Consider the following 19,453-nt stretch of genomic DNA (forward strand, 5'->3'; position numbering starts at 1 on the left):
CACTTAACTCACTGCCTTTCCACATCTTAGTATGTAGAAAGAAAGAGGGGGGTTCCCTGGTGGCTTAGTGGTTAAGGATTCAGCTTTGTCACTATGGAGAAGAAAGAAAGAGGAAGGGTGGCACTAGCTGTGTCACTGCAGTATATAAAAGGCTGTCTCCTTGCTTTTGTATAAAATGGCGAAACAAACCTGCAAAAAATTGTTTCATTTAAAATATTGTTATTTATCTAAAATAAAGGTAATTAATTTAAAACATTACCTTGATACACTTCCTCTACTTCACTTTTAAAGAACATTTTGTTATCTTTTTACGAATCATCAGGAGCTTGATAGAGGGATAAATATACCACGATGTAAAACAGATTCTGGAAGGAAAGACCATGTTATACTTTTTATAGGGGCCTAGTTACAAAATGGGCAGTCAAATACATATTAATGATCATCTTACTGTATGCTATATAGATAACTTAGATATAATAAACCTACGTTAAAGATTATAATTTGGATTGAATCACTACAAATTTTATTTTTTGAACTAATGAACTGGCTATCCGTGTGAAACTCATTTTATCTTTTTCTTCATATATATTTTTTCATCTTTAGAGTAATGTAACCGAACCTACTTCCAAAGCAGAGGAGAGTGAAAAAGTTGATTCCAAAATGAGAGCTTTCAAGAAACCACTGAGTGTATTTAAAGGGCCCTTATTACACATCAGGTAATAGTTGAGGATTTTATTAGCTATGCTTTCATAACATATCTTGATCACCTTGAGGGAACTGCAAAATTAAACTTTTGGACTATTGGAAATAGAAAATTATGGGTTATCTGAAGACTCAGTCTTGGTTTCCAGACATAGTGGTTTTTTGTAGCTACCTTTTTATTTATTCTGTTGAGTGTGTTTAAGGGCCTTTATCCCACATCAGGTAGTAAAAGCAAATATTCATATATTAACAAGTCTGAATGACATTAATTTTTCTCATTTTACTGATAGTGTTTGACTTGTACAAGTTTGCAGCTGCCAGAAATGATCTTGAAGTAGCCATTTATCGATTTGACTTTCCAAAAGCTAAAACTAAACCAGAAGTTGACAAAAGCCAGACTTCAGCACATCTCTTCTTCCCTTTCTAGGTTGTTCAGTCCAAAAAATTCAGTATTGTTTCTTCATCATTACATAAACACCTTTCTCACTAATGATGCTTTTGATTGGTAAATCTATACAGCCTTACGTTCATATATGTTTTACCAACTTTATTTAGTGATGTCCTCTAATGGATCATGTTCTATCCCTATTGAAACCTTTCTATGTAAGTGTTTTAGGTATGACTCCTACGAACAACACAGCCAGACATTTTACAGATCAAATCTGAAATTCTCTAATTGACAAGATTGGTTTGTTTACATATATTTTTTTTTAATTTTTTGGTTTCTAGGGTCACACCTGTGGCATGTGGAGGTTCCCAGGCTAGGGGTTGAATCAGAGCTATAGCTGCCAGCCTACACCACAGCCATAGCAACACCAGATCTGAGCCGCATCTGTGACCTACACCACAGCTCACAGCAACGCTGGATCCTTAACCCACTGATCGAGGCCAGGGATTGAACCTGCAACCTCACGGTTCCTAGTTGGATTCATTTCTGCTGTGCCACAATGGGAACTCCTACATATATTTTGATTACTGTTTTATTTGGATTTATCTTCACCATCGGCCTAAGTGTGTGTGTGTGAGAGGGAGGGAAGGAAGCACACACACACACACACAATCATGTTGTCTGTGCTTTTTTTTCTTTGTCATTTCCCCCCTTCAGAGTTTGTTTCTCATTTTTCCCTTTAATAGTAAGGAAGTGACACACTGGTTTTTCACTGGAGGCCTATGAAAATCATAGGCTCCGAACTGTCGGGGTACGGCTGGAAGAACTGGCTAGGGAGAAAGCCAAAGCGAGTGGGGCAGCTTCTAGGGCTGCACTGTGGGCTCTGCAATACCCTGCCCCACCCCTGGAAAATCACAGTGCTTCTCCGTCACATGCACAGGGCCCTCACCAACCTCTGTCTCCCCAGAGTTTTTCAAGGTTTTTGTGCAGTTTTGAGATCCATGACCTTCCTGTCTTTTCTGTGGCGTATGTCAGATTGGGTTCTAAGAAGAAGCCAGCAGCCATGCCAGTTGAACTCCTGTCCAGAGCTAGGCAGAGTTCTCCTGGGAGAGCACTGACTTAAAAATGTGTGGTCTCTAGATGAATCTCTCTGCTGTGTAGACATTCCTGATACAAAATGCATCTATTTGAAGATGGACCTCAGCGTCTAGGGCTGTCTGAAGAATTCACCTTTTTTCCCAAAAAAAAAAAACACAGTCCTCCGCATTGTTTGGAGGCACATGATACAATTTGGCTCATACAATTAAACTACACAAACTTTGCTGGAGTCTTCTAGTTTTTTGTTTAGGTCGTGGGCATTACAGTGGCCAGTAATAGTAAAATTTCTATTTTGAGGCTCGCATTTTGTTTTTTGACATATTTTTCCTGGAGTTCTCACCTCAAATGTTGTTTTGTTTCTCCTTCCGTATTACTTAGAAAAATCCTTTAGTTAGGAATTATTGTGTTATTTAAATATATTCCCAGTAATCTTTTTAAGTTATAGTTTTCTTTGTTGGTGTATAAAAATGTGCCTCATTCTAAATGTTTATACTTAGGTAAAGTTGAAATGGGAATTTCTTCTTTGATTTTATCTATCACCTACCAAAGAGTTTATTTTTTTTTCTATTATTTATTTTTTTTAATTGCTCAAATGAATTTTTCACATCTATAGTTGTATAATGATCATAACAATCCATTTTCACAGGATTTCCATCCCACAGCCCAAGCACATCCCCCCACCCCCCGAACTGTCTCCTCCAGAGACCATAAGTTTTTCAATGTCTGTGAGTCAGCGTCTGTTCTGCAAAGTTCAGTCTGTCCTTTTTTCAGATTCCACATGTCAGTGAAAGCATTTGATGTGGATGTCTCATTGTATGGCTGACCTCACTTAGCATGATCATTTCTAGGTCCATCTATGGTGCAAAAAATGCTGGTATTTCATTCTTTTTAATGGCTGAGTGATATTCCATTGTGTATATGGACCACATCTTGATCCACACCTCTGTTGATGGACATTTAGGTTGTTTCCATGTCTTGGCTATTGCAAATCGTGCTGCAGTGAACATCAGAGTACATGTGTCTTTGCGAGTTGTGGTTTTCTCTGGGTAGATGCCCAGGAGTGGGATTGCTGGGCCAAATGGTAGTTCTATATTTAGTTTTCTGAGGAATCTCCATACTGCTTTCCACAAGAGTTGCACCAATTTACAATCCCACCAACAGTGTACTAGGGTTCCTTTTTCTCCACACCCTCTCCAGCACTTGTTGTTTGTAGACTTTTTGATGATGGCCATTCTGGCTGGTGTAAGGTGGTACCTCATTGTGGTTTTGATTTGCATTTCTCTAATAATGAGTGATGTTGAACATCTTTTCATGTGTTTCTCGGCCATCCGTATGTCTTCTTTGGAGAACTGTCTGTTTAGATCTTCTGCCCATTTTTGGATGGTTTTTTTTTTTTTTTTTTTTAGATATTGAGCTGCAGAAGTTGTTTATAAATTTTGGAGATTAATCCCTTGTCAGTCGATTCACTTGCAAAGATTTTCTCCCATTCTGTGGGTTGTCTTTTTGTGTTGTTTAGGGGTTCCTTTGCTGTGCAGAAACTTTTCAGTTTGCTTAGGTCCCATTTGTTTATTTTTGTTTTTACTGTCAGTACTCTAAGAGGTGGATCTGAGAAGATGTTGCTGTCGTTTATGTCAGAGAGTGTTTGGCCTGTGTTTTCCTCTAAGAGGTTTATAGTGTCTGGTCTTATATCTAGGTCTTTCATCCATTTGGAGTTTATTTTTGTGTGTGGTGTTAGGGAGTGTTCTCATTTCATTCTTTTCCATGTGGCTGTCCAGTTTTCCCAGCACCACTTATTGAACAGGCTGTCCTTTCTCCATTGTATATTCTTGCCTCCTTTGTCATAGATGAGTTAGCTGCAGGTGCGTGGATTTAATTCTGGGCTTTCTATCCTGTTCCACTGATCTATATTTCTGTCTTTGTGCCAGTACCATGTGGTTTTGATGATTGTTGCTTTGTAGTATAGTCTGAAGTCCCAGAGCCTGATTCCTCCAGCTCCCTTTTTCTTTTTCAGGATGTCCTTGGCTATTCTGGGTCTTTTGTGTTTCCAAACAAACTTTAAAATATTTTGTTCGAGTTCTGTGAAAAATGTCCTTGGTAGTTAGATAGGGATTGCGTTAAATCTGTAGATTGCCTTAGGTAGTATAGCCATTTTGATAGTATTAACTCTTCCAATCCACGAGCATGGTATATGTCTTTCCATCTATTTGTGTCATCTTTGATTTTTTTCATCAGGGTCTATAATTTTCAGCATACAGGTCTTTTGTCTCTTTAGGTAGGTTTACTCCTAGGTATTTTATTCTTTTGGATGCGATGGTAAATGGGATTGCTTCTCTAATTTCCTTTTCTGCTTTTTCATTGTTAGTATACAGAAATGCTATCGATTTCTGTGTATTGATTTTGTATCCTGCTGCTTTGCCAAATTCATGGATGAGCTCTAACAGTTTTCTGGTAGAGTCTTTAGGATTCTCTAGGTATAGGATCATGTTATCTGCAAATAGTGATAGTTTTACTTCTTCCTTTCCAATTTGGATTCCTTTTATTTCTTTTACTTCTCTGATTGCTGTGGCTAGGACTTCCAGAACTATGTTGAATAGTAGTGGCGAGTGCAGACATCCTTGTCTTGTTCCTGATCTCGGCAGGAATTTTTTCAGCTTTTCACCATTGAGAATGATGTTCGCTGTGGGTTTGTCATATATGGCCTTTATCATGTTGAGGTAGGTTCCCGTTATGCCCACTTTCTGAAGGGTTTTTATCAGAAATGGGTGTTGGATTTTGTCAAAGGCTTTTTCCATGTCTATTGAGAGGATCATATATGGTTTTTATTCTTCAGTTTGTCAATGTGGTGTATCACACTGATGGATTTGCGGATATTGAAGAACCCTTGCATCCCTGGGATAAATCCTACTTGATCATGATGTGCAATCCTTTTAATGTATTGTTGGATTCGTTTTGCTAGTATTTTGTTGAGGATTTTTGCATCGATGTTCATCAGTGTAATTGGCCTGTAGTTTTCTTTTTTTGTGGAATATTTGTCTGGTTTTTGTACCAGGGCGATTGTGGCCTCATCGAATGAGTTTGGGAGTATCCCTTCCTCTGCAATTGTTTGAAATAGTTTCAGAAGGAGATTTGTTAGCTCTTCTCTAAATGTTTGATACCAAAGTGTTTAAATAAATGCACCTTACAGTGGTACAGATTATAGGGCTAATTTAGAATCTTCCTAATGCTCTCTTCTGTTCCCTCCTATTTTGCTTTTGATCTTGGGGGAAACCATAGGACATATTAAGTAGCATGCATTGACTCAATAGGATTAAAATACAAATTATATTAGGTATTGTTTTATCATCTTTTGATGAAATCTATACAAATGAGTGTAAAATATTAACCAAATACTTTCATTCAAGCTTATGATTAGATTGTCATTTATTCTGAGCAATACCAATACTTTATTCTTTTGTGCCCACCTAGCCCAGCAGAAGAACTGTATTTTGGAAGTACAGAATCTGGAGAAAAGAAAGCTTTAATAGTGTTGACAAATGTAACTAAAAACATAGTGGCATTTAAGGTAAATATCTGAAAGATATGAGTTATGTGTGAAAATTGAAAAATTGATCATTTTGAACTTGCATGTTTTTATTTATGATATATTTAGGCTTGTCATGCTGCCTTCTAGTTCTAACCATGTGTCATAGCTTATCTAAAATGTCCCCTGAGATCTATATCTCAGTCTTTAATGTACACTGATAGGGTACTGTCCAAATTAACCCCAGGGTTTAATGTTTGTTGTAAAAAGTACATAAATAAGGAAAATCACTCTTCATTATATGAGTGATTCATAACAGTGAAAAATTATAAAATCACAAGTCCTTTTCCCCCAAGTCTGGTATATTCTGGAGTATAGTTTATAGTGGATACTAACCTGACTCTGAGCATCAAGTATAATAGGACTGAGTTCATCATTGCCCTGTGTTCTAGGCATTTCTTCCTTAAGTCATCTACTTTGTGGATGTCCTTTGATTATCTACTGTTTTTAAATTTGTGAATGCCATTGTAACGTGTTCTAACATGCATTGTTTTTTAATATGAATTATTGAACTCAGGCAATTAACACGATAAATATTTAACATTTGGATTAATTTTTTATTTAAGAGGAAAGCTAAGTGACAGTGGGACTGATGAGTGTATTTTTAAAAAAGATCAAGATGCTTTTTTCCTAGTGATGGGAAAAGATACATTCCATGCATAACCACCAAGGGTGTTTTATAGACTCAATTAACTGATTTTTTTAAGTCATTTAAAAGCCACTTCCCCCCAAAAAAGTATAGAGGTTATTATGTGACTACTGTTTTTATAAACAGGTGAGAACAACTGCTCCAGAAAAATACAGAGTCAAGCCAAGCAACAGCAGCTGTGATCCTGGTGCATCAGTTGATATAGTTGTGTCTCCCCACGGGGGTGAGTTGTCACCAAGTGGAATGTTGGGGTTTGGGGACCTGGGGCTGGGTGATGAGTCAGCAGAGCTGGACTGGAATCTAGAAATTAGCAGAGTGTCAGCAACTCATCTCACCACACTCTGGGTAGCTCTTTTCTCACCTGTAAAATGAGGTGGGTGAATGGGTCTCATTAACATGAGGCATTGAATAATGCCTAAGCCACATATCTGACCCCTTGTAAAGGTTCCTGTTTATATAAGTTACCCTTTTGGAATGCAGGTTTAACAGTCTCTGCCCAAGATCGTTTTCTGATAATGGCTGCAGAAATGGAACAGTCATCTGGCACAGGCCAAACAGAATTGACTCAGTTCTGGAAAGAAGTTCCCAGAAACAAAGTGATGGAGCACAGGTACGCTTTTTACTCAAAGGCTCTCAAACTGCAATAGGAAGACTCCGAAAGAGTAATGTGTTTAACATGGGCTAGGCAGGCATTCCTGCCTTCTTCTATCTAATAGACATCTAGGGTTACAGCGTGGGCCCCAAGCCCTCCAAGGCTCTGGGGTGCCCAAGTGAATGAGACCTGAAGTCTCTAGGAGATTGCTAGTCTAGTAGCGGACGCTAGCTTGTAGGCCAGTGCAAGCATCTGGGTATGTCAGTATTACAAACACAGATCTCTAGTCCAGCAGTTACTCATCTTATATACTAGAATATTTGTTGCAGCATTGTTTGTACTAGTGAAAAATGGGAAAGAACCTAAACGATCACCAGTAAAGCAACAGTGAAATGCATTTGAGTATGTCCACACTAAGAGGTACTCTTCAGCCATTCAGAAGAGTGTAGTATGTCTGTCTGTTCTGATACAGGGAAGATGTGTATGATATACTATTAGGAACAGGAAAAAACCTATTTATAGAAACATATGTATGACAGTTACCCTATTTAAGAGAAAACCCTGTGACTGTACAGGCATATACATTTATGTCTGTGTGTGTTCATGCAGGTATGTCAAGTCTTGAGAAGATGTATAGAAAAGAGAAGAAGGTTGGTTGTGGTCTTTTTTTTCAGAGCATGCCCAGTTTTGTCCCCCAAGGGACACTTGTCAATACCTGGAGACATTGTTGGTTGTCATAACTGGACAGTGGGGTGCTGCTCAATATCCCACAATGCACAAGACCACTCTGCTTAACAAGGATTGATCCAGCCCCAAATGTCAGTGGTGCCAAGATCCAGAGAGTTCAGTTGAAGGTAGTTAAAGGATGGCTACTCTGATGACATTTGAGTAGGACCTGAAGGAAATGAGAGTAAGCTAAATAAATAAATGGAAAAAGAGCTTTCCAGGTAGAGGGACTCACGAATGAAAAAGAAGTGTGTTTGGCCTATGTGATGAATAGCAAGGTGGTCCGTATAGCCTGAACCCAGTAAGAGGGACAGTAGGGAGCCAGGTCATTGCCATAATTAGAACTTTTGATTTTGAGAGGAGAAACTGTTAGTTGGTGCCGAGCAGAGCCAAGAAATGATCTGGCTTATTTTTTTTAAAGGATTATTTTGCAGGGGGTGGGGGCTGGGGCTCTGTAAACAATAGACTATGGGCAGACACAAGTAAAAAAGAGTGATAGATACTGAGTTAACACTTAAGTAGAACTTGCTCTATTGCCAGCACTGGTTTAAGTGTGTTACCCCCTTTTTTTTTTTGGCTTTTTTTTTTTTTCCCCAAAGGACCACACCCGCAGCATATGGAGGTTCCCAGGCTAGGAGTCGAATTGGAGCTGTAGCCGCTGGCCTATGCCACAGCCAATGCCATATCAGAGCCGCGTCTGCAACCTACACCACAGTTCACGGGAAAGCCAGATCCCCAACACAGCGAGGCTAGGGATCGAACCCAAGTCCTCATGGCTGCTAGTCAGATTCATTTCCATTGAGCCACAATGGGAACTCCAAAAATGTGTTACTCTTATGTATTCATTTAGCCACTAAAACAGCCGTAGGTCATAGGTAGTTATTTGCCCCACTTTATAAATGAGAAGATGGGAAGCCCAGTAATGGTTGCCATTGAGTTAAATCTTCAGAAAAGGAGTTGCAAGAATACAGATGTGGCCAGAAGAGAGGATGAGAGGCTCCATATGAGAAAGAATGTTGGAGAGGCCGACAGAGCACAAAGGAGCAAGCAGCTTGGTCACCATCATAAAACCAGTGAGAGAACGCTGACCCAATCTGAAACGCCTTGGACAAGGAGCCACTCATATAGGAGAGGAGAACAAGAATGGGCCGGGGAAGATGAGCTCTATTTCCTCTGGGCTAGGTCTTACTTTTTCCCAGTGAGGGAGGTAAACGTTAGAGCTGGCCTGGAGGAGTAGTTAGTGGCCAGAGGAGGACAATATAAGAGTCAGGAGGGAAACCAGTAAGTGAGCTGTGTCATCAAAGCCCAAGTTCGAGTGTGTTTCGTGAAGGAGGGACAGAGTGCTGCTGGTGACATCATGGTCATTGATGACCTCACAAGGAACAGTTGGCACAAGCCAGATGCCAAAGAAATAAAACTCCCCAGGAGGTTTGGCTTGCTGGGGAGGGCCTGGGGTCATATGTGGAAGGAAGAATGTAGTATTGATATAGGGATTATGTGGGCTTTTTAATGGGGAGATAACTGAGCACTATGTAAAACCATCATAAGGACCATTTCAAAAGGAGGGGCTGACCTTACAAGAGAAGTTGTTGGCAGTGAAATCCCTGAGAACGTTAGAAGGAACAGAACCTAAAGCCAAGGGGAGGGCTCAGCCTTAAGTCAAGAGGAAGGAACACAGCCCTCGATAAGGCCCAGGATGGCTTTGACTGTTTTTAGATGGAGTAGTTAGATACTTAAATTTTCAAGTTATATGACAGGAGGGCCTAGTTTTGAAGTTCTTAGGAAAACAGTACCTCAAAATTAGGATTTGGGGGTTTGTGGGGTTTTGGGGTTTTTTTTTTTTTTGGTTTTGTTATATATGAGTTGCTTTGTTGTTCTCTTTTTCATAAATCAGTTCTGAATGGCTTACTGTTCTGTAACTGGCAAAAGGGGATCACTTATCTCACAGAAACAGTAAAGACTTGGTGGTTTGGTACTGAAGGCCCAGGTTAATACAGTGTCTCTCATCTAGAAGAGATGGTTTCCTTCCTACTGAAAACCTATGCACACTGTTCTAGATGGTAATAGAGCACTTTGTAATTGCTTGTGTTATACATGCAATAACGTTAGAAGATGTAGGAAAGGAAAAATAATTTTCCCTCTACCCTTCTAGGTTCTTGGCTGAGACCCCTCTCTAATAAAAGACAGATCAACAGAGAGAAACAGACCAAAATGGCATTAACATGCATATCTTAGGTAAACAGGGGAGAGACCCAGAAAAGCCCAGTAACTCTCCCAAATGGCCCAAGCTACCACCTTCAATACCATCTCCAGCTAAAGACGAAACAAAGATGATGAGGGGTGGGGGGAAGCCAATTAGCAGAGGCTATCAGGAAAAGCACAGCCAACAAAGGTAAGGTTGTTATGCCAATATAGGCAAATTCCTCTCTTCTTGAGGTTCCCAAAATATCCTGAGGTTCCTGAGCTTGCCAGAAGTGACCTTCCTTACTCACCTGGGAAGGCAGTCTGGAACCCTGTAAGCAAGGTACCAGGTGAGTTTTTTCCAAGGGTCTTCAGTTCCTTAAAGCCATCTGGTCATATCTGACTTTACTCATTTCATTTTCAAATATGACATTTGAGTCAAAGTCTTGACAATAACCATGTAACCATGTCTCCAATTGTATCCTGTTATAAGAAGAACAGATTCTTATTGAACTTATGCAGATAACTATATCACCATGAAAAGGAATATTCACAAAGTTGCTAAATTCTGGAGGCATCGAGTATGGAGAAAAATTGTTTCAAGTCTGCTTACAATGGTGTAACTCACCAAATTGCCATAAATCATAGATAGCTTAAGAGAAAAAGTTTTACTTATAAGTGGAGAAACAAAACATTATGTTTCAAACAAAAAGTCATGATAATTATAATCATTCTCATCAGGTTCCTTCAGTGCCGTGTTATTAATTTTTGTTCTGATTGAATCCAGTTTTTGCATTAGTTCTGGAAATTCTTACCCAATTCAATTTTACAATCTTAAAGTTATCAGAAACCTGTATTATAGAATACTTGTCAGGGTTCTTGCTGCAAATCTCTTTGAAGGTGAAACGTGTATCTATACAAATACAATCAAGAAATCAGAAGGTTTAGTATTCATATTTGACAACGCGTCCAGTGTAATTTAACATATCAAATAAGCCTAATTAGCATCTTTTTAAAAGGAGAGAATACATCTTCTGAGGTGTTCCAGGAACCCTCTGGGAAAATCCCAGAGTTAGTTTGAGGTCAAAAAGACCTTCTTTGGAATTTGATTTAGGGAAGTTTGTCAAAAAATACCAAAAGATTTTTGGAAACTTGACTAAATAGAATCATAAATCATTATAAAGCAATACTTAATTTCTAAGTTAACCAAAGTAGCAGTTTAAAAAATTTTCAAAGGCAAATGCAGGTCACATAGTTGTGAGTAAAACTTAACTCTTTAACTTTTGAAAGACTCAGTGTTCGTGTTCGGGAGTTCCCGTCTTGGCTCAGTGGTTAACGAACCCGACTAGTATCCATGAGGATGCAGGTTCGATCCCTGGCCTCACTCAGTGGGTTAAGGATCCAGTGTTGCTGTGAGCTGTGGTGTAGGTCACAGATGCAGCTCAGATTGTGTTGCTGTGACTCTGGTGTAGGCCGGCAGCTGCAGCTCTGATTCCACCCCCTAGCCCGGGAACTTCCATATGCTGTGGATGAGGCCCTAAAAAGACAAAAAAAAAAAACAAAACAAAACTCAATTTTCTAAAGTAATCAAACGTCTAATGATAAAGACAGCATGAAACACGGGAAATTGTTTTGATGAAAGGCAAAATCTTTGCTTTCTAGGCAGATTACTTAAAAAAGTAAAGAAAAACCTTTCATAGTCTCTTATCAGGAGCAGACCACTAGTCCAATAAAACTTTGTTCTGTTAGCAAATGAAAGAAAGTTTAGTTTGACATAATTAACACTACTGATAAGCTTATTTTTAAAACCCTAAAAAGAAATTCATTCAATTTTAGCCAGCTTGACTACACCAGGTACAATTTTCTCATTCTTTCTCTTCCCAACTTTCTATGTCCACTTAATTTGTCCTTTGTTCTCCTATTCCCTATTCTGAAGTAGCTAGCTTTTTACTTTAGGGTAAAATAACCTTCATTTTCCCTTAACAAAAATGCATCTTCATACCTTCTCTTGGCCAAAACCCATGCTACTTCTTGGATACAGAGGTGTTATACTTACTATTTCTGGTAGTTTTAATAACTCTTAGAAACCTTACTTTCTAGTGAAAACTAAAAAGCACCTGCAGTCTGTGACAGCAGCATTCTTTTAGATTGGCAAATTTATGAATATATATATATATTGTAATTTCTAGAAGCATATGCTTCCTCATAGTCCAGCTTTTCAGTGTGGCACAAGATATGTTTACTCATAAACCCAAGTATCTTTCATTCTATAGTCAAAACCTAAAAGTAGATAAACATGTGGAGTAATTAATATTTCAGTATTTTATCTTATTTGGAAATGATCTAGATATTCAGTGATTTTCCCATCATTTAAATTTAACTTAGCAAAACTCTATAAAAGTTTCAAGTTACCAAAAACATTTAGAAAACTGCTAAGTAGATATGCCATAAAACACTCATTGCCGAGAATTTCACCTAAAAACTTTTATCCCACTGATATCTATCTAATTCCCTTGTTCCCAACACTTATGTTTAGACTACTCATAAAAACATTGAGACATTACACAAAATCAGTCTTATCCAAAGTTTTTTTTTTTCTTGCTGACAAATTTGCTAACAGAGATAACGTGAACTTATTTGAATAGTAAACCCAGGTAGAATAAAACGCACATGTCTGCATTATATCTAATGTTGATAACTCTGAAGACCTACCTGTTTAATTAAACCAAACCTACCTTTTATTTACCAAAGAGTATCCCCAAATCATGTGAATGTCAAAAAGAATTGGGGTTAGTTTCAATATTTCTGAGAGTTTCAGGAATACTTCATTTGAAAAGCACTTATTTTTCTTTAAGCCAATTAGTGCTTTTACAAATTAATTTTGGCACTACCCTTCAGAGGTCGAAAAATATCACATATTTGTAACATACATAAACACATATAAACACAAAGATGCCAACAGAGATCCTACAGCTTTGGTTCTAAAATTTTAGCCATGAATTAGGTGTAGTAACACAAAACTCACTGGTTTATAAAAGTTGGATCCAAATTGTGTTTCTGCCAGTTGGAATAAGTTTACCTGCTCAGAGCGCTAGAGCTTTTTTGTTTGTTTTTTCACTAGTATTTGTATTTTTTTTTTCATTTGCCTAACTTCAAAATAATAGCTCCTTTTACTCCTTTTTTTTTTTTTCTTTTCTAAGGCCGCACCCACGGCATAGGAAGATTCCTCAGCTAGGGGTATAATCAGAGCCGTTGCTGCCAGCCTACACCAGAGCCACAGCAATGCAGGATCCGAGCTGCGTCTGTGACCTACACGACAGCTCACGGCAACACCGGATCCTTAACCCACTGAGCAAGGCCAGGGATCGAACCCGCAACCTCATGGTTCCTAGTCGAATTCGTTAGCCACTGAGCCATAACGGGAAATCCTCCTTTTACTCCTTCTAATGAAAAATCATTTTTCTGATGTTTGCATTTCTAAGAGCTGGCTATCAGGTCCTAGAGAAAGTGGGGTAGAAAATTTACGTCTCAAAGGCACAGAGAAAGTATGTGCTTTTTTTTTTCTTGGAGTTTTGGGATGTGTTTGCCTATTATCAGAGGTTTAGAGTAATTATTTAAATTTTTTTTCTAAGTGCAGAACAGTCCTGATTGTAGTGTACTGGTCTTTTATAATACCTACAAGTATTTGAGACAAATAGGGCAGGTTTGGGGATCGGTCAAGATGGGTGAACTTTGAATTGCTTCTAGAGCTGCATTTCTGGTTTTGTAAAGATTTGCAAGAGAAAGACAGTTGCTTTAAATTCCTAAAAATACTGGCTTGCTGCCTGAGTGATAGCAAGGGACTGACCCACTCATCCAACTACATTTTCTTCAATGTGCTTTATATCAGGGAGAAGATTTCCAATTAAGATGAGAATCAAATGATTTCTATGTTCTGGACTTCTAGGGCTTAGTGCAGCATGCCTTTTTACATAGTCTGTATCAAGTGTTCAACAAAGGCCTCTGAATGCTCTTTTTCTACGTGTACAGTTCAACCTTGGACCAATTCACCTGTAAGCGAAAAGGCCCCTGCTATTGCTTCTGCCAGCCCCTGAACATCAGCCTGCAACTGATCCATTTCCTGATCATTTGTAGGCGGGCCTGGGAGAAACTCTTGTCACATTTCCTTTGTCAGTGTGCCTGTTTTCCCAGGGGACCATCTGGCTCATCTGCTGATGGGTGTGAAGAACACCCCTTAGCAGCCAGTCAAGGTCCCTGGGAGTGAGGAACTGAATGGCCACTAATCCTTTTAACTGCTCTCTAAATTTGGTAGATAGCTTCTGAAAGTAGAGGTTAAAAGAGCTTTGTAATTTCCTCTTGCTAAGGACATCCCTAAGGCTAGCCACCATACTCCTTCATGTCCTCCTTTCAAGTTGGTCTTTCCAGAGAAGTTCTTCCAAATTCAAAAGATCCATCATTTGGCCATTGACAAGTAGGATCTTATATTAATCTCAATAGCAACTCAACCCAATAAGTGTTTTGATGGCTTAACCCTGAATGCAAGAAGCATCCCAAAAGAGGGTGCAAAAGGTGGAGCCCTCACAAGATTTGGTGAGTTCACCCCCAGTGTTGGCTTAAGAAAGCAGAGACCTTCGTGGGGACAGGTGCTAAGAATAATGTGAAAAGTGCCTCTGGTTTGCCCCAAGAATGGGCAATGCCTTCAGTTACAGACCTACTCTGTGACACCGGGTAGGCGCTTCTGCAACAGGACTGTGCCATTACTAAGTCAGACAAGGAAGGTTGAGATGCCAAGGGCCCCTTACGGACCAGGTCCTCTTATGACAAACTCCCACGAGAGCCAATAGGGTCAGAGAATGCCATGCATCACTCTGTGTCTCAGATCCCCAGCCTGTTAAGTTGGTCGCCAGATACAGGCAGACACATGCATCCTCCAGCCAGCAGCGACCAGAGAATATTCTCACTGGTCATAAAGCCAAGCTCCCAAGACAGCTGTACTGTGATTCCCCTTAGGACAAACAACACAAAAGACAGAGATGAAACCATGGCCACCTGTGGGAGGAAAGAGGATCAAGAGAAAAGAAAAGTACTCATAACAAAAATGTCTACCGAAGTCAATCTGCCTAAGAAGCTAGCAGACAAAACCATTTGTTTCTCCTACTAATCTAAATGTGGAAAGGAAGGGACAAGGTGAAACATTTACCTTCCTCTCTCAACCTGGCACCAGGAGAGCTGACTTTGGTACTTTGGTAAGAATTCTTGCCCTTCTCTGGCTTCTGCCAGTTTCCCAGGATCCCAGGTGCAGGTTCCCAAGCAAGTGTGGTATCTCAGCAGGCAGTGGTGGCTCGTCAAACTGTAGGAGAAGAAAAATAATTTTCCCATTACTTTTCTAGGTTCTTGGCTAAGAAACTCCACCCTATCCCCCCACAATCATAGACAGATGAACAGGAGAAAGACAGAAGTTTAATAGCATGTACACCTCCCGTACATGTGAGAGATACCCAGGCAAACAGTCAAACTCCCCGAAATGGCTCATGGACACCACCTTTAATACCATCTCCAGCTAAAGATAAAAGGTGATGTTGGGGGGTGAGGGAGCCAGTTACGGCAGGATGTCAGGAAAAGCACAGTATACACAGGCAAGTTTGTTGTTCACACTTAGGTCGGTGCCTTTCTCCACTGAGTTTCTAGAGGTTTCTAGAGTTTTGAATCTTCTCTCTGGTACAGAGAGGGAGACATCCTTACAAATAGAGATTTCCTTTGTAAACTATAAATGGCTTTTACAGAAGGGTAACTTCTCAGTTTTCAGAGCTTCTCCTGTGTTTGCTGTTTCCATAGGTTAAGATGCCATATTGTTGAGAGCAGTAAGCCAACCACTCTCACATTAAAAGACCATGCTTTTAACATGTCAGATAAAACCAATGAAGATCTATTTCTACAAGTAAGTGTTATTTCTTCCTAACAGAAATGAAGTTGTTAATGTCAATCAATATTAGGAATCCATTTTTCCTACCACCATGAGGGAAAGCTTTGACATAGATGCAACAGAAATGCTCTCTTCTTTGTGAAGGGAAGCCAGATCAGAAATGGTAAGCAGTAGGTAACTTTTGGAGATCTACTCACTTTTTGAAAGCTCTGGCTATTTGGATTTGGACTAGGGACCATAGAGCAAAGCACATGGAGCTTTGGGGAGTATTGAAGAACTTGATCTCCCGGAAGAGGTACCACATAGTACATTTAAATTTGGCAAAGATGGAGGGGGGCCCTCTTTCTGAATAGCTTGGTTTCAGTACCGCCGGGAAGTGATTGCTTTGCTCCTTTCTCAGCTAGAAAATAAGACCTTTTCAAAATGATCATAAACAGAGATACTCATCTGTTCACCAACCAAATCTAATTCCTCATTGCATTTCCAGCTCCCAGCCTTTCAGAGTAGAGGGACTCCATCCCTTAAGTGTTTGTGAGATTCCTAATATTCCTGTTTGTCAGGCCCGTGGCGAATGTACTGTTATTGATATAAACCTTTCCACCTTTTTTCCCTCTTCAGCTCAATCGTTTACTAGAAAGCAATAGGAAGCTTGAAGACCAAGTTCAGCGTTGTGTCTGGTTCCAGCAGCTGCTGCTTTCCTTAACAGTGCTCTCGCTTGCTTTTGTCATCTCTTTCTTCTATTTGCTGTACAGTTAAAGAAGTGGTGCTCGGTAGGCAACATGGCTCTTCCGTTCATTAGTTGGAAAAAAGTAAGACCTAGAGATTGTCCACCACGCTGAGAGTGTCACACAGCTGTGCTTCCTCCAAGGACATGCACGACATTGAGGGGGAGACTGAAACACGTCTTGAAAATAAACTGTTAAAATAAGGAAACACTGAAGAAATTGATTACCAGAGACTATAGGTAGTTAGTAAATTAAGTAAAGGCATATCCATTGTGTGAATTAATAGCTTAGAGATAATTTATTTTTCCCTTTTGATTTGAATACTCTGAAAGCTTGTTTTATCATGTATATATATGTTAGCCAAAAGGAGAAAGTATAAGGAACATGCTTTGTTGCAGCCAAAAAATGTAATCTGCTTTTTTTTTTTTTTTGGACAGAAATATTACAGCTGAGCCAACTTATTAGCTTTTCTATACTATGTATATAGAAGAACCTGTATATTAAAAAAACATAAAGAGTAATTTCTGTAACCATGACTTTGTAATTTTGAGAACTACTAACAGATGCTAATCAATGTTCTTTTGGAATGTAAAACCACTTAATGCCAAACCACCTTTAGCCTTTGTTTCTTATCTGTCTTCCTTAAAGGCCTGCCTGCCTTTTATTCATCTCAGACTTTTTAATGAATACTCTCATTTAGGTGGGGATTTTGGAAACTAAATTCTCAAGTAAGGTCCAAAAGGAGAACCGACCGCTCTAGTCCCACTTTCCAGTCCTTTTTCCATGGATTCACGTTGCTCTCTATGGCTGGACATGAACCCTCTTGCTTCATTTATTATAAAGGCCTGATCCCCTCCACTGGACCATCTTTACCCGCTTTTCTAAATGAAAATGAGTTAAAGTCGTTTTGAAAAGTAAGTTTTTGAGATGCATAGCAGTATAATTTGTTTACATTTTCGTTCCTGGTTAAAATCAGCCTTGAGAAGGGAACTTGACCAAAGACTGGACAAAAAAAAATCGAAACCCAAGTGTCGGTTCTCCATTTAAGAGTGAAAAATATAGGTCAGAGATTGACTGTAAAACCTTCAGACCAGGGCTAATTTGACTTGCTTGATATTCTGCCTTTGTCACAGCAATACTGAGGGCGGTTCCTCAATTCCTACAATGATACGGCTCACAGGAGCAGAGGCTAATGAAAGTCGTTTGTTTTCTCACCTCTATCCCCATTTTCAGTCCTTGTTGATTCACATGTAAATCTACTTTATATGAAAGAAAAAAAAAATAGTCTGCCTGTAAAATAAATGGTGAGATTTGATTGAGCCATGTTTGGAGAATGTTTTATTCTGAGGCGTAGTGTTGGCAGCTCTCATCTTGAGAAGGTGATGATTCCAAAATGGCGCTGTGAAGAAGGAAATGATAGTCCTTTCACAAGTGGCCTAGGAAATAAAACCTTAAATGGACACTGGTCTGATACTTTGTCTTAATTTGGGTTTTTCTGTTTCAGTTTGCCAACTCCAGACGTGACACTGACTGCAGCCCACCCTAAGTACTGTCTGTAGTATCTCCCTATGTGTGCGTACAGCAGTTTCCCCTTATATGGTAGATTCCTGGCTTTATTATAGTCTAATCCCCATAGTATTTATGTGTTGCTTTGTTCTTTGGCAATTAAATGAGGAAATAATTGGTCAAAACTGGAAATGTATTGTCCTAACGGTGTCCCTTTAATGTTTCACATGAAAATGTTATCGCCTCACTAAAATGTTTTTCTCCAGTGTCTGGCCAGTTGAAATTAATAACTTAACATTTGTGTGTCTATTAAATGTGACTAAGCAAAATTTACTGAAAATTAACTATAAAATCAAAGGTATCTAAACTTTTGTACTTGTCTTGATTAATCACGAATATTTACATTTGATTTTATTCTGTCTTCATTTGATTTGATTTTATCACATTTGTATGATTATTTTGAGGACTCTATAATTAATGATTTTATTTTTAAATGTCATTACCTGTTCATGACCAAATTACCAAGGACCAACATTTAGATTTAGATTGTTTTCACTTGGAAATTGAAAGGCATAGAGTTTCCATGAAAACATTAATGAAATAATCATTATAGGCAAGTAGCCTAAAAATGCAATTGCTGGTAAACCTTGCCTCAAATTTCATAATATACCATAACTGTTTTTATATCTTGCCACTAATTTTGACTGGATTTAATAGCACTTTATTGTACAATTACAAAAAAAAAATATATTCCTAGAATTGTTGCCAGTGTAATTTCTCTAATGTTCTGGTGCTTTTCATATATTTTCAGTATTTTTATTACTATATTGGTATTTTCTTTGTATAAATTGATCAAAAGAACATGTTTTCTATTTTAATATGTTTTAGAAAAATAATTACATTTATGCAATAAATATCATCAGGAAAAACCTCTGGTCTCTAATTGATAAAACATCTTAAAAGTCCATGCTCAGGCTCACTCTGACCTTTCAGAGATCACATTAATTTCTCCTGGACCTGCTTGAATTTTTACAAGGACGGCACCACAAGCTTCCAAAGACGCAGTGGTGGCTTCAGGTAAACCCATCCTTAATGTATCCCGTTTCTCCTCGCCCCCCCAGGTCAGGGTCTTGCTGCTCTTTAGGGGAGATGTCCATTTTCCCCAGACTTAGCATTGGCCTCACTGCCCCCACTGGGGGCTCCATCATGGACACTACCACTAGCACTGTCACCCATGTCAGAATCACCCTACACCCCCCAGTCCTAGTCCCTACACGCCTGCCTGCCTACCTGATAGCAACAGCAGGAAGCAGGCTGACAAGAAGCCCTACTCAGCTGTCAGGCACATGGCAGGCGGTCTCTGCAAGGTGGCAACAGAGCACC

General features: G+C 39.1%; 1 protein-coding gene across 3 annotated transcripts in view; it reads left to right on the plus strand.

The window, feature by feature from the left end:
- The window catches only part of MOSPD2 (motile sperm domain containing 2), a 64,763-nt gene extending 45,771 nt beyond the window's left edge, over window positions 1-18,992 (plus strand). The window contains exons 10-15 of one of the 3 annotated variants that reach the window (XM_047764563.1): window positions 604-716; window positions 5,654-5,750; window positions 6,544-6,640; window positions 6,898-7,027; window positions 15,752-15,854; window positions 16,458-18,992. In XM_047764563.1, coding sequence (XP_047620519.1) covers window positions 604-716; window positions 5,654-5,750; window positions 6,544-6,640; window positions 6,898-7,027; window positions 15,752-15,854; window positions 16,458-16,595 — 678 coding nt within the window. In that variant the 3' untranslated portion in view covers window positions 16,596-18,992. Of the gene's footprint in view, window positions 1-603; window positions 717-5,653; window positions 5,751-6,543; window positions 6,641-6,897; window positions 7,028-7,618; window positions 7,660-15,751; window positions 15,855-16,457 lie in introns of those variants that run through there. The other 2 variants (XM_047764564.1, XM_047764565.1) reach the window with 2 other exon arrangements.
- The last annotated feature ends 461 nt before the right edge of the window (window positions 18,993-19,453 follow it).

Source organism: Phacochoerus africanus, chromosome X, assembly GCF_016906955.1.
Source record: "Phacochoerus africanus isolate WHEZ1 chromosome X, ROS_Pafr_v1, whole genome shotgun sequence".
Taxonomy (NCBI): domain Eukaryota; kingdom Metazoa; phylum Chordata; class Mammalia; order Artiodactyla; family Suidae; genus Phacochoerus; species Phacochoerus africanus.